Source organism: Talpa occidentalis, unplaced genomic scaffold (genome assembly GCF_014898055.3).
Source record: "Talpa occidentalis isolate TD23 unplaced genomic scaffold, MPIMG_talOcc4v2.1 talOcc4.15, whole genome shotgun sequence".
Taxonomy (NCBI): Eukaryota; Metazoa; Chordata; class Mammalia; order Eulipotyphla; family Talpidae; genus Talpa; species Talpa occidentalis.
Genome location: NW_023601543.1, coordinates 85,908,711 through 85,923,759, shown reverse-complemented (window position 1 = coordinate 85,923,759; position 15,049 = coordinate 85,908,711). Strand labels below are relative to the sequence as shown.

General features: G+C 55.4%; 1 protein-coding gene across 1 annotated transcript in view; it reads left to right on the top strand.

The window, feature by feature from the left end:
* The first annotated feature begins 225 nt into the window (after positions 1-225).
* The window catches only part of WWC3 (WWC family member 3), a 72,851-nt gene continuing 58,027 nt past the window's right edge, over positions 226-15,049 (top strand). Inside the window, 2 exon segments of the mRNA XM_037512729.2 lie at positions 226-328; positions 331-508. Of these exon segments, the coding sequence (XP_037368626.2) occupies positions 226-328; positions 331-508 (281 nt within the window).

Sequence of the window (15,049 nt, the reverse complement as noted above, 5' to 3'; positions counted from 1 at the left end):
GAGCGACCCGGGCGGCGCGGGCGGCCGGAGCGGTTGACGGCGCCCCGGGCCGGGCGACCGGCGATCGGCGAGCGGGCGCCGGTGCGCGGGCGCCCGGCGGAGGATGCACCGGGCGCGGCGGGCGGCTCCCCGCGGCCGCCCCCGCGCCCCGGCCGCCGGGCCTTAGTGCTGGCTGAGGAGGCGGCGCGCTCGGGGCGGCCGGGCGGCGGCGGGGCCCGAGCCGTCATGCCGTGGCTGAGCGGCGGCCGGCGACGGCGGCGGGGACAGCCGCGCGAGGCCCCCCGGGAGCCCCCGTCGCCCGCGCCCGCCCCGCGGGAGCCCCCGCCGCCGCGCCCCCCGCCGCTGCCTCCGCGCCCTCCGCGCCCTCCGCGCCGCCGCCGCCGCGGGCCCGGGAGAGCGCCGAGCTGCCGCTGCCCGCCGGCTGGGAGGAGGCGCGCGACTACGACGGCCGCGTCTTCTACATCGACCACAACACGCGCCAGACGTCGTGGATCGACCCCCGCGACCGGTAAGGGCGCCGGCGGGGTCGGGGCCGGCTCGCGGCGCCCCGGTGCTTGGGCCCCGGGAGGGCGGTCGAGGACCCCGGGAGGCCTCGGAGTCTGGGCGAAGCGCGGGCGTCCTCGGGGTCCGGGCGAGGAGCGAGGCGTCCGGGCTGCCGGCCTCGCGCCCCCGGGGTGCGGAGCCCCGGCCTGCCCCTGGCCCGCGCCGCGGGGCGGACCCTCTGACTCTGTTCCCTCACGTCACCCGCTGTCCGGCGCCCGGAGTTTCCTCTCCCGGGCTCACGGATGGCCCGCTTTTCCTTTTTCCGCCGCGGCCTCGCCCATCCCTGCCGGGGCCTCTGCGGCCCAACGCCCCGGCCCGCGGTGGCCGGATGAGCTGTCACCTTGGAGCACAAAACCGCCCCAGCCTTGCGGTGCCGGGTCCGGAGGGCTGAGCCTGGCGTCCGTCCGAAGAGTGCGCGCCGGGACGCTGCGAGGGTTCCCACTGCTCTCGGCGCTTGGGAGAGCCGGGTCCTAAACGGGGACGCCTGGAAAACTGGGTTACAATTCGGATGGAAATCGCCTGGCTTACTGCTGCCAGGGGGAATATTAGGCCCATATGCTTTTGCAAGAAAGGCAAACCAAGAGTGGAGTTTTAGGTTTCCATTTTGTGCCGGGTCAGAATCGGGCACTCGGTTGCCTTACTCATGTAAATAAACCCGAAGGAGTACAAAGGAACGCTGCTAGAAGTGCCACCCAATGGCATTTTGTTAATTTCACATCGTGGTGCGTTTCCTTAACTTTCTGCTCACTTGTCTGCTGGTTTCAACGGTCCAGCTGTTTTCTAGCGAGATGAATTTTGGGGGGCGTTGGGTTCTCGGCAAACGGCCTTTGCAGTGGCTGTCTGCTCTTGTCCTATCCCCAGCAACTTCCCCAGAGAGGCTGGGCCCGAGTGCCAACCGGGAAACACTGCAGGCTTCCCGGCGGTTTCCAGACTTGAAAAGGCTCGGTGACACCGCTTCCTTCTACCTGCTGCGAAGGGAAGGCAGCGCTGCGAGGCCCTGGCCTTTGAAAGGAAACCTGGGAGGAGGGAGCGGGCTCAGTTGACTTCTGAGGATTTCTCTGGATTCGGATAGGGAGAAACAAAGCAAAAGGTTGGTGCTTTCCTAACAATCTCTTGGAAAGCTGCAAACCTCTGGACTCAGAAACTTAGATAAATCCCAGCACGGTGTCGTGGCTGAAGGAGATGCTTGCTCGTTCTGAAAATCAGGTGAGAGCATATAATACGCTTCACCGAAGGCTGGAGCCACAGCCGTGTGACGCAGCCTCGAGTGGTTCTGGGATGGGTAGACCTGCCAGGCATGTGGTGCCCTGTGAGGCTGCGTGTCTGTTGAAATCCCAGACCACTGGAAAGGGGACCAGTGAAAAATGCTGCTTTGCTTGGAAAGGACCAAGAACGGCTGCGCTTATTTCGGAGTGGGGGTTCCTGATGAAAACTAGCCCCGCACGTAGGTGAGCAGACCCCACGGAAGTCAGCTCGGGCGGCGCTTCCTCTCTGGGTATTCCCTGTGCTCTTTTCCCAGGGATCTGCGTTACTGAATGACATTTCCCCCTCTTTTCAGACATCACTTACGTTACGAATTTTGAAAAAGTCCCGTTTCTAAAGTCGACCGAGCGAACAAAAGTGGATATCTGACATTTTTTGTAAAGTGAAAACATATGTATACTTTCGTGGGCCGTTGTTTTTATAGTGAGTGAAAATTCAGCAGGGGACAGCTTGCACTTCTCAGCTCCCATAATACCTTGCCCGAAATATGTATGGAATGTTCAGCCAGCCACAGACATCTCAGCAGAGTCTAGCGAGGGTGCAAATGGTGCGACAGGCATTCATCTGCTCCTTTCAGAACAGAACCCTGGCGATTTTTATAGGTGACTGCGTAGCCCTTCCAGTTGCAATTGTGTGTTACTGTGCAGAAGGACGGCGCACACTGGTTTCTCCATGTGCATCTGACAGTTCAAACTCTTTTTGAGTTGCGTTTCGTTCACACGAGCCAGCGGAGAAAGGCTCTCAAGAAACGAGGGTGTCCCCCGAGCAGCTTCCAGCTAGAGACCTGGCCAGAGAGAGGCAGAGAAAGAAAAAGGAGGTTCTTAAAGAAAGTGAGATTAGGAGGGAATAAATGAATAGAGTAGGTGAGGTGAAAATTGTTGCTGACTTAAAAAACATTATTTCATAGGTAATGTAGTAAAAACTGTGACAGCGTAAAGTATGCTGCTGTAAGCAAAGTGACCCAGGGCTTGGGGCTTGTAAACAGTCTCTTCTAGAGTTTTATCTGAATTCCATTCAGTGCTGGGCTTACCAGCATTCGATGTAGCCAGCTCAGGGCCTGTTGGTGAATTACTGTGGCTGTACTTTATTTTTCAAGTCATAACAATAGAGGTTGCAAGTCTGAGGAAACATCTTTACAGATGTGGCCACAGATGTGTCCCAAAATGGCTGTATTCCCAGAGCATTTCTCTCCTTTGATGGTGAGCTCACCTGAGCTTCCGGTGGCTATTTCTGCCCATCGGGGCCATGCGCATCATTTTCATAGTTGTTTTCTGGGAAGCCTGACCCCAGATTTCGTCAAGAGAGCCTGGCAGTCTCCCTGGGTGAGTCTTAGGTGGTTATGTTCCTGGCGCATATGTCTTCTACCCCTGTTAACAGGGGGTTCAGGGATCACTTCCTCAGAAGGTATTTACCATTTTGGTAGAAAACTGGAGGAACATCTTACCTCCTTTGGGAAAATTTCCCGCTGGTGATGAGTCTATACACATGTGCTTCCTGGGGCTGTTTTGCTGCCCTGCAGAAGGCCTGAGGGGGTCGAAACTGCTTGTTCTGTTCCTCCAGCCTAGTTGGGATCCTACTGTACCCTAGGACAGCTTAAGGGGGGGGGGCACCTTCGAGAGCAGAGCCCCGCGCAGCCCGTCGCAGTGGTGGAGACCCAGAGCGCATGGTGATGGAAGCTTTGCGGACCCGTGGTCCATGAAACACGCGGGCGGAGGAGTTCTGCGCTACACCCGATTGAACAGGCTGCTGCTTTAAGGAGAAAACAAGCTGTGGTTCTGGAATGTTCCAGAAGCCAACATCGCTACTTTCTTGGAACCTTTGTTTAGTGTTGATTAATGGGTTTGCTGTATCTGTCCCGCAGTCTTATTTGGGGATTATGTAAAGTTTCCAATAAACAAGCAAAGGTTTTCTATTTTTCATTCTTTAAGCTCATAGTTAGTGTTTATACGAACACGGGGTTGTGTCCTGCTTCTAAGGCCATAATGGATGGGCTCCTGGAAGAATTTTCTCCCTCCTAGTTTATCAGCAGCGGCTCTGTTGTCTGCTCTTGGTCTAATATCTTTCTATTCTTTGTTTCCTTCTTTTTAAAGAAAAGTGAATGGAAAAGTCATTCATTTCTAAAAATAGTTCTCGGATGTTTGGAAATCTCTTCAGTTTCCTTTTCTTCCCTTTCACTCTGACTTTGGCCGCGGGAATGACGTTTTTCACCTTCTGGTAGGTTCTCTTCCAGGAGCCCTCGGGTCAGGCGCCATGTTAGCGGTGCCGGGCCAGCCTGGCCCAGGTGCTTTGGCTCATGCTGACTTCCTTTCCAATAAATTCAAGCAAGTGGCCAGGAGACAGTCTCGAGACAGTGATGGTCGCGTGAACGTGGTCAGGAGGGGATGGCTTCTGAGGAAGGCAGGGAGGGCTCACGCGAGCCTGGGGGTGCTTTATCCTCATCCATCCACCTCCTGGGTTGAGGGGTTCTCATGCTTTCTCAGCACTGGGGTGGAAAGGGGGACTGTGAGAGCAGTCCTGGAGGCCAGGAGGTCTGGGTGTTCGGAATCAAGGAAGGAGTGGGTCAATTTGACTGGCCTAGAACCTTCTTGCAAGGCAGGTCAGCTCGGGCAAAAACAGGCCTGGCTTAGATGCCTAAGCTTTGGGGTCCAAAGAGCCAGGACCATCTTGTTCAAACTCTTCATTTTGCACTTGAGGGCCACAGGCAATGCCAGCAGCCAGAGGGCAGGGGCCTGAGTTGGGGTCTCCGGCCTGAACCCGTGCTCTTCCCTTTTGCCACCCATCCCATCTCCCTCCCTGCCCGCTGGCGCTGTTGCTGTTCCAGCGCTCATTGTGCATTCCCTCAGTCTCTGTGCAGGCACCACCTCTCAGCCTCGGGCCCACTTCCAGGGCTCAGGGCCCCAGAGGGGAGACCCGCAGATAGGGCCCTGCCTCCTGGGGTCTTGTTTCTCCTGGAGAGGGCTTCTGCCCGCAGGAAACCTTCTGGCCTGTGATTCGTGGGGCACAGGTGGCTGGTTTGCTCGGGGCCACATGCTTGAGGCCTTTGCAAGGCTTCCATTGAAGCCCACGGTGGGTGCAGGAGCTGTCGGTGGACAAGCGATGAAACTGAGGCCACAGGAGGTTGACTTAGTCCTCTCGCTTCCCTCCAGCATCTTTCACCTGGAGGGTCCTCTTCAGTTCCTTAAAGCTCTGGGGGCTAAGGGAGAGAGAGGAAGGAGGAAGGGCGCTGGCTGGGCAACGCTGCAGTTGGTGGGTGGGTCAGGGAGCTCCGCTGGAGATGGGGACCTGTCTCCTGTGTGGGGAGACCTCTGAGTGCATGGGGCGACTGGAGCTGCCTTGAGATGATCCCCGTTAAAAAAAATGGGGTGGAATTCACACACCATCAGCTGTACCATCTTACAGTGCACAGGAAGTGGGAGTTTGATTTACATTTCTTTTCTTTTATTTTTTTTTTAAATTTTATTTATTTATACATACAAGAACCGGGGCACAGGCAAGAGTTGTGGGGGGGTGAGAGGGTTCACCAGAAACAGAGTGGGGAGCAGACAGGCAGAATGACTGAAATCCACTGCTGAGGGGAGCAGCGGGCGAGTCAAGAGAGGTCTGCTGCACCATGTGGGTTTCTCCCTGGCTGGGAATCGAACTCATGCTGCAGTGGCTGTGGCGAGCTCCAAAGGTTGCCTCTTAACCCCTTGCGCCACCAGGGAGGCCCTACATTTCTTTTATTAAGAACACCCCATCATCCGTTGGCCCCTCTCCATTCTGTTCCCAGCCTCCACCCTCTTCCCCACTGGTCCACTTGGTAGTAGTAGTTTATTTCCAAGGTGCAGCCATTGCTACCATCTACTTCCAGAACATTTCCATCCCCCAAAAGGATCCCATACCCTCTGGCTCCGTGGTCGCCTCTTCTGCAGTTTCATGGAGGTGAGGTCCCCCGCACGTGCCCCCGTGGCCAGCACCTCCAGCATTAGGCCCTCTGGTCTGCCGGGCTGCGCGGATCAGCGCTCCATGCCTTTCTCATGCCAAAATTCCGTTCCTCTATGTGGACAGGCCACATTTTGGCAGCCCACCGAGGTGCCCTCCCCGTCGAGAGTTCCCTGCAGAATACTGGAGATTGCTGTCTTTAGCCGCCACCAGCCCCACTGTTCTACCTGCAGACAAGCCACTGGTGTCTGTTTACCAGGCGGAGTGTAGACATGGCCTCTTGTGCTCCGTGCTGCCCCCACTGCTGCTCCTGGCTTTGCCCCTTCGCTGCTGGCCCTGGCGCTTTGGGAACCAGGAGTGGGCTTCTCCCCTGGAGTCGTGCCCAGCTCACCGGGCCTGCCCCGGAGCTTCAGGAATGCTGGCGCCAGGTAGCCCCGAGTTTTAAGCTCCCCCGAGATCTCAGTGTGTAGCCAAGAGTCACAGGCATTTTGGGCCAGGGCTGGCGGAAAGGCGATGGAGGAGGGGCGGGTGTAACTAATTTGGAGCCGGAAATTGGAAAATGGAGACTCTCTGCGTTGAATAATTTTTCCTCTGCCTATTGGATGCCCTTTCAAGTGTGCAGGCCGGCGGGTACCTGGGCCATCTGTCCATGACCAGGGGGCCGGGGAAGATCTTGCCGCTGCATAAATGCGCGGAGCCCAGGGACCCCTGCTGGCAGCTTGCGGTGGGTCTCCTCTCGCTAGACCTTCTTTACACCCCTGCCTCCACAGGTGTACATACACCCCGGCCTTTGTTTTGGATTTTCCTAGGAAGGGCTCACTTTCCCCCGTGTCGTGCCCCTTCATTTAACGGCATGTGCACGTGTTCTTTCCACCACCAGAACACACTGTCGTCGCCCAGTGACTTAACTGCACTGTGTGGTATGTCTGAAAGATGCTGAGAAAGTCGACTTAAAATTTCGCATCACAAGACAAACAGCTGTGTGGTGACGGAGGTTTAACTAGATTCTTGTGCTGATGGAGCATTTCACAGTATCTGCCCGCATCGATTCATTGTGTTGTACACCCAGAACAGCTCGTGTTCCATGTCGATTAAAGCTCAGTTTTTAAAAGGAAGAAAAACAGAAGGGACAGGTCTTCCACCAGTCTTTATTTTTTATTTTTATTTTTTTAAAGATTGATTTATTTATGCATATAAGAACTGGGGTGTAGGCCAGAGGTGCAGGGGTGTAAGAGGACTCCCCAGAGACAGAGCGGGGAACAGAACAGGCAGACTGACTGAAATACACTGCTGAGGGGAGCAGCGGGTGAGGCAGGAGAGGTCTGCTGCGCCTTGTGGGTCACCTCCCTGACTGGCCGGGGATCGAACTCGTGCTGCAGAGGCTGAGGACAGCTTCACAGTGCTGTGCTTAACCTCTTGCGCCACCAAGGAGACCCTTCCACCGGTCTTTAAATGTGTGTTTTGAGTGAAGTAAAAGTCCCACTAAGGCTGAAGAAGTTACAGTTAAAAAGCTAAGGTTTAATGACCCAGAAGGTGACAGTTCTCGGGAGAATCTGGGCACGAGGCTCATTCTTCTGTGCTCCCAGGCCAGCGAGCCCTCCACTCCGTGAACTGTGGTGGAGTGAAGAGGCCCACTGAGGGCACACACGTGGGCACACAGAAGGAAAGGAAAAGCCAAGCTGCTCTCTGCTGTCCCCGTGCCCCTCACAGGCCTGGCAGTGCAGAAGAGACCCCTGGGGCCTGCGTGCAGGGAGGAGCCCTTCTGCAGCCTGTTCCTCTCCAGAGGAAACCCAGGCAGGCAGAGCCCAGCCCGTGTGCAGTCTCAGCCAGCACAGGGCACCAAGGGCACCTTGTGTGGTCCTACCCCTATAGCATCCTTAGACTAATTCAGGAGTAGAGAGGGAGAAGCTCAGTGGTGGCCAGGGGCTAGGGGTGGGGCAGCGGCGGGTGTGGCTTTGAAGGAGTGGCATGAGGGGCTGGTTGTGGTAGGGCATGTAGCTGGTTATGGCGGCTAGGCACGTGGTAAAATCACACGGCCACACTTGCGGGCGTGCACACAGGGATGCACGTGAACTCGGATTAAGCTCTGTGGATTGTGCCAACGTCGGCTCCTGGCTTGGGACTCTGCAGTAGTTATCCCGCATGTGACATTGGGGTACACTTCTTTGCAATTTTCTGTGAATCTATGTTTATTTCAAAATAAAAAAGTCAAAAAAACAAAAAAAGGAAATTGGAGAATGAAGGAACCAAAGATTGTTTTATATTTTTTTTAAATGTAAACCATTAGTCCCCATCACATAGTAGGTCTTCAGTAAATGTTTGTTGAATGTGACTGGCATGTAGAAACCGGCTTTATTTACTTAAAATTTTGTAGGTCTGTGTTTCACCTAGTTTTTCTCCTATGATCGAGCGTTCTTAAGAGCCGTGCCTCCCTGCCAGCCGTCAGAGCCCCTTGTGTTGACCGGGGTGTGTGATCTCTCTGCAGCTCCCGGTGAAGTCCTGAGTGCTCTGCGCCTGTGCATTTGACCCTAGGGGGGCATTTGGCAACGTTTAGAGACATTTTTGGTGTCTTCACTGGGGGTGGGGTTGGGGTGCTCTTGCATCTGGTGGGTGGAGTCTAGGGGTACTGCTAAGTGCCCTGCAGTATGCAGGACAGCCCCCGCCACCATCAGCCCCCAAGTGTCCATAGTGCCTGATTGCTCTAAGCCAATCAGAGCAGCTGGGCCTGTAGTCCGCCGAGGCAGGCACATGGCCCAGAGCTGTCCAGTGCCGCGAGGGGACGTCTGAGGCAGGCCTGGCTGGGGAGAAGGCTCCCCGTTCCTACTGACCTACAGGAAAGCCACTCCTTCTCCTGCTAAGGGGCGTCCTGTCTCCGCGGGAACCTCGAGCTGGAAAGCCGAGCTGCTGCCCTCCACGCCAGGAGGGGTGGCCGAGAAGCTGAGGGTGGCTGAGGGGAAAGGCCGCGTCCTCCATGAGGACGAGCCAGCCGCTCCTCCAGCACCGTTTCTCACTCGAAGTGGGAGGGAACGGCTCCCCCTTCCTCTGCAGAGCCAGTTGAAGTGGAGCTTCCGTTATTGGCCACCAGCTACAAAGGGGTGCGGGGCTGCTTGGGGCTGGGGCGAGGAGAGAGGTGGCTGTCAGTGAGCCTGGGGGTCTTATTGGCGGACAGACGTGCCCTAAAACTGGATCGCGTGGTGGACAACTCTCTAAATTTACAAAAAAACATTGAATCGGGCATGTAAAAAAGTTGTGTGAAGTATGTAGAGTGTACCTCAATAAAGGAGTTTCAAAAGATCTTTAAATCAAGGGAGCTGGTCTTGAATTCTGGTGGCTGCCCTGCCCCGGAGGCTGCGCAGACCAGGCCGGGTAGAGGAGCACGATGCCCTTTGCTGCGCAGAGGCTCCGGCTTCTCATGTCCACGCGAGCCCCCATCCCTGCCACCTGCTGTGTGCCCTGCATCAGCTTACTTGGGCTCTCTGAGCCTCCCTTTCCATATAAGGGGGGGCGCTTCCGCCAGGGTCTGGTGCTTCGCAGACACTCATGCTTTCATTGCTCTCGTGATGGCGCTGGTCAGCGAGCGTGTCTTCTCCCTTGTCCCTGGCCTGTTTTCTTCCCCTCATTATACCACCCGGGATTCTGAGCAGCTCTGTTTTCCTCCAAGTTGTACAGCCCTGAAAATCCCCCCCCGCCCCCCCCCCCCCCCCCCCCCCCCCCCCCCCCCCCCCCCCCCCCAGCATAAAGACAGTGCTCAGAGTTCAGAGCTGTTTTCCTCCTGCTTGGAACAGCATCTTCTTTGCATTCTCTTGGTATTGTGGCTGGGTAAGTGCAGTTGAGAACAGATGAGAGCAGAGCTGTCAAAGCTTTTTCTGTAAAGGGCCAGACAGTAAATATTTTAGGGTTTGTGCTCCATAGACTTTTTTTTTAAAAGATTTATTTATTTATGCATACAAGAGCTGGGGTGCAGGCCAGAAGTTTGGGGGGTTAGAGGATTCACCAGAGACAGAGTGGGGAACAGAACAGGCGGAATGACTGAAATCCACTGCTGAGGGGAGCAGCGGGTGAGACAGGAGAGGTCTGCTGCGCCATGTGGGTTGCTCCTTGGCCAGGGATGGAACTCATGCTGCAGAGGCTGCGGACAGCTTCATGGGTTGCATCTTAACCCCTTGCGCCACCAGGGAAGCCCCTTCATAATCTTTTGCAACTACTCACCCTTGCTGGTGTAGACCCAAAGCAGTCATAGACAATACCTAAATGTAGATGGGCCTGGCTGTGTTCTAATAAAACTTTATTTACAAAGACTTGGCTCACCAAGGTGGGCAACCCACGATGGATGCTGGTATGTGTATTGTGTTAACACAATGAAAATGTTTGCACATTCATCTTTCATTATTATTGTGCTAGCTTGGACAGAAATCTGCAAATACTCTGAATAGGTGCAGTATTGATTTCTAGATCTGGATGTCATCTCGTTCCAGAACTGGGCATTTGTAGTGTTCAGTAATGTTTGAGACTTTTAAAAAAAATTCATATCATGTGATTAGACCTTGTGCTATAATTAATGGACACTTAATATTGGGTAGATGTTAAGAATAGAAGTTGATTCAAGGTCAGGATCTTCAGCTACATCAGAGCAAGCTTGTGCAACGCCTACGAGGCAGTTTTCATAGACACATCAGGTGCTTTTGGACATCCGTTTAAATGCACAGATGAATGCACTTTGGGGGTGAAACTGTTTACCAAAATTGTTGTGCTCTACAGCCTTGGAAGGAAGCGCTCAGCGCACATGCCCATACTGCTGCCTCCGGAAAGTCCTGGCCCTGTGGGGCTTTCACGGCCGGTGGTGGGAGATGGGAGCGTGGGATAAGCGGCTTCGCCAGCCAAGTCAGCTGTTCCCTAGCAGCTGTCCCCAGAGCTGTGAAGGGTCTTCTCCCCCTTTGGCTCACTGATTCCTCTAAAACAGTGGATCTCAGCTAAGGGTTTGTGGGTCCCCAGCTCCCCATTTCTGGTTATTGCAGCTTGTGGGGAAGAGTGCTGCTGGCCCCTGGCGAGGGGAGGCAGGGATGCTACTCAGCATCCTACCAGACGCCCAGTGCGCCCCCGCCCCAGAGAAGGATGCTCCCAGGGGCGACCCTGCTGGCCGGGCAGGGACCCACCTGGCTTAACAGTGCTCTCCCGGGGAGAAAGCTCCGGCAGGCCGAGGGGGTGCTCTGTGCTAGGAGTCAGGGGCCTCAGCCCTGCTCTCAGGTGCTGAGGTGTGTGTGATCCACGGTGTTGAGGGGGAAGTGGCTCCTGTGGGGACTCTGCTTGTTACTCTGATAAGGGCGGGGAGCCACTGTATTAGGGACACTTACATTTCCTTGGGGTCTCTGACTGTTCTGGGGACTAGGAGGGCAGGAGTGGATGCAGCAAGACTGGGGAGGAGATGGTGGCTTTCCCCAAGGCCAGGCGCGGTGGCTCAGGCTGAGGGGGGTGCCTCCAGCCCTAGTTGTGTCTCCCTCTAGCCCGTGTGGTCACTGTGTATCTGGCTCAATCCTGCTGGGGGCGGGAGGCCTGGCCCCCAATCCTGGCGGCTGGGGGGATGGAGCTTGTGGCTGTGCGGTTGGGGCTGGCGGGGAGCTGGCCTGCTGCTGTGCGGTCCCAGTTTGCTGCGGGGAATGCCCTGCTTCCCTCTAACTATTTTAGCAGGGTCTGTGCCCCAGAGGAGCCCTCCTCAGAGGAGATTTACATATGCTAAATGCCCCTTTAAGGCTACAAGTGCTTGGTTTAGAAATGGATATTTTGTTTTCATGTTATAAAAAAAATGGTGGGTAGTTGCTTTCCAAGGGTCTGGTGGTTTGAGTGGAAAATGAAGAGGCTCAGCCCGCCCCTGTGCCACAGCGCTCCCCTCAGGACTTCGGCAGCACCCCGGTGCCATTTTGTTCGCCATAAATATCCTGTGTCCCAAAGCATCCCCGAGCCTCACTCTGTGGCCGATCTGGCCCAGGTTAACCCCAGATTGTCATCTCGTTAATCTCAGCATCAGAGGCCAAGACACTGAAACCAAACCCTCCCCCTCCAATATCAGAAACCTCCAAAATGTCACCATGTCGATGGCATATTGACAAAAATGTCAAGGACTGCCAAGAATAGCTCCTTGCACCCATGTACTTAGGGGACAAGGACAGAGTAGCGTTTGCATTTTAAGTGCCTCCGAGGTGGCCAGAACCAATAATTCTTGTTGGAACAGCTCCTAAGACGAGCTATCTTGGGGCTCTAGCATTGACTTCCAAGTCTTAAGAACTCGTGTGCTTTTTATGCTTTCAAAATCTTCAGAGAGGATTCTCTTTCTGATGGTATTTATCGCCCCACGGATCACTATCAAGCTGTATACAAACTGATAAAATACTTGTTTTTCCTGAGTCACTGTCAGCGCCTTAGTTCTAAATCCAGCACCAGCTCAGTAAATATTTGGAAGCCAAAGTCTGCATTTCCTTCAAAGGGGCTCATTTTTATCTCGTCCTGTCAAGTCGAGAATTAGACTCTTGCCCCGTCTGGCGGGGGGGTTGGTCGCCTCTCCCTGGTGGGGCTGGGTGTCCTCCCTTATTTGGCACCAGTGGAAATAACACCCTCACCTGTCACTCTGGGGACAAATGCCCCCTTTTTCGTTTTTTGGAGTCATAAAGTCACATGCTATGGTCCCATCCAGGTTGGGGGAGGAAGAAGACCAAGCTGGTTCTTCGCTCCTCATGACCTGCTGGGTTAGCTTGTGGCACATCCCGGAAACTCACGGGAAGTTCAAGGCCACCGTGGATGCCACGAGCTGTTCAGCGTCCACTGGTGGGGGGGGGGTGCCACTCCTCGGCCTCTTTGTGTTTCACCGGGCACTCGCTGCACCTCTCCGCCCGGAGCCAGAGGAAAGCGCCTTGGCATATTTCAAGCAACTAAAATAAGCGAAAGTTGGGAAATTTTCCATGAAGCAAACCCGTGACACAGTGCCACCGCAAGCGTGGTTACTGGAACTGGTTCATGAAGCCGTAGATGGGTGACGTCTGCAGAGCTGGGCGTGTGAGAGTGCTTGGGCTTTCTCACGGAAAAGGCAGCCCTAATTAAAGTTAGAGTTCTTGTATGAACTAATAAGTCTTGAAGAAACCGGAGTTAAATTCTTTTTTCCTCTCTTGAAAGCAAAGGTGAGAAGCTGAAGCATGACCTTTAGACCAACATTCTTTTGGTCATTAGGCCTTACAATTATTGGAACGGTAGGACCAAAGAACTCTCCAGAAGCAAGAAAAAGCAAGTGCTGGAAAAAGTGTCAGTTGTAGTAGTTTTGTTTGTAAAGGAGCAAGTGAATGCTAAGTCCAGCGGTCCCATCGGGTCAATACCTCAGGGAAGCTGTCGCAGAACCATGCCTCCCCTCTTGGCCACTCCTAATAAAAGCGGGTTTCTGAAACACCTACGGGAAGTGTCCGCAGTGATCAGGGCTTCGGAGGCCTGATGTTCCCGCCGGACGCACAGACTGAGCCTTGGCCACCAGCGGTCACGTGGGCCTGCCCTTTCTGCCCACCGGCATCTATGTCCAGGTGGCTGGCCAGGTTGGGGTGGGTCCCTCTTTTGTTGAGCTGGCCTGGGCCTCCGAGGAGCCCACTGGTCAGTCTCCCCACTTCGTCTTTGGGGCAGACAGGGGGCCCACCAGCGTCCAGCGCCCTCTGCACTTGGCTTTGTGTCACCCCTGGGAGCTAAACCCCGGGCCCTTTGGCACCCGGGGCTTGCTTTTCACTCCACGCGCTGCCCTGTTGCTCTTGGTGCCTCCAAGCTGCGGTTTGTCATGACCTTTGTTTTACAATGCCTGGGCTTCCTCAGGAGAGGGCGGGCAGCCGGCTTACTCTTCACTCTTGCATGGGGGATCCCCTGAGGCCTCGGCCGCCGGGTGCTCTTGTCCCTGCGTTCATTCCATGTTGCCCGCGCGCCTGCAGCACCCTCGCCTGGCACAGCGCCGGCCTCCGGGCTCATAGGGGTGACTGGGGGCTCCGTGCTTGTCTGTTTGCACTTGCACGTGCGCACACGCTCCACCCTACCCTAGGAGATTCTCCCTGGGAATCCCCCTGATACCTGCTTCCCCCTCACTTTTCCAGATGGGGGTAACATTCACATGGCGTAGAGTCACCACTGGCCATGGACACAGTTGTCTCAATGGCATTTGGTATGTCCGCAGCCTTATGCAGCCGCCATCCGCGTGAGTTCCCGGACGCTGTCATGCCTGAAAAGTAGAGCGTGCACCCCCGAGGAGCCACTCCTCACTCTCCTCCGGCCCAGGCCACCGCCCACCCACTTTCTGTCCGGGTCTGGATGTGCCGTTTCGCGCCGGCGTGTTCCCGAGGCTTGCGGCGTCCCCGCGAGTGCTGCGACCCGGTTCCTTGTCACGCCGAGGCCCGCTGCATTGTGTGGCTGGACCGCGGCTTCCCTCTCCACCCGCAGGACGCGTGGGGTTTCCACCTCCACCTCGGCTAGGTGGCGCTCTGTGGCCCCCGCGCCCCACCTCCTGGGCTCCAGCCCTCGGCGTGGGACTGCCGGCTCCCGTGGTCCGTCCGTGTGTAACTTTGAGGGGCCGCCAGACTGTTCTCCAGACCACCTGTCTCGTTGTACCTTCCTACCTGCGTGGCATGAAGGTTCCAGTCTCCCGTGTTCTTGCCAACACTCTTTTATTTCCCTTTTTGGTTTGCTCAAAAAGAAAAGGCCATCTCGGTGGGTGCCAAGTGGTATCTCAAGGTCGAGACGTCTGTTTCCCCAATGGCTGGTGAGAGGGGCAAGATATTGTTGACGCTCTTTGCCCATTTTTATATTGTGGTGCCTGTCTTTTTGTGGTTGAGCTTCGGAGTTATTTATACATTCTGGACACTGGCCCCTTATCAGATACATGATGGGCAGTTGGTGTCCTTTTCTGGAATGTTCTCCTGATGAGTGTGGTTAGCGACCAGGCGCAGGAACCACTGGTTGAGACCAGCAGTTCTCAGAGTTTCCTAGAAAACACCTGCGACACTTTCTAAACAAAACACCGAGAGACACAGCAGCCCCTTATCCTGAAGCTATCTGGGGCTTTTGATAAGTGCACCCCCCAAAAAACAACCCCCAAACAGATAACTGCATGGTGATTGGCAACCCAACCAAATGGCCAGGTGTCACCCCAACCGACTGCAGTTGCATCGAGAATCAGCTCCCTCCACTCGCTTCCCTGGGGCATGCTGCGCAGAGCCTTTGTTACACGGGCAGTTCCTGCCCTTCCTCGTGACCCCTTGCTTTACAAGCTGCCCCCTCCTTCCACTCAGTACTACCAAGACTTGTCATGTCG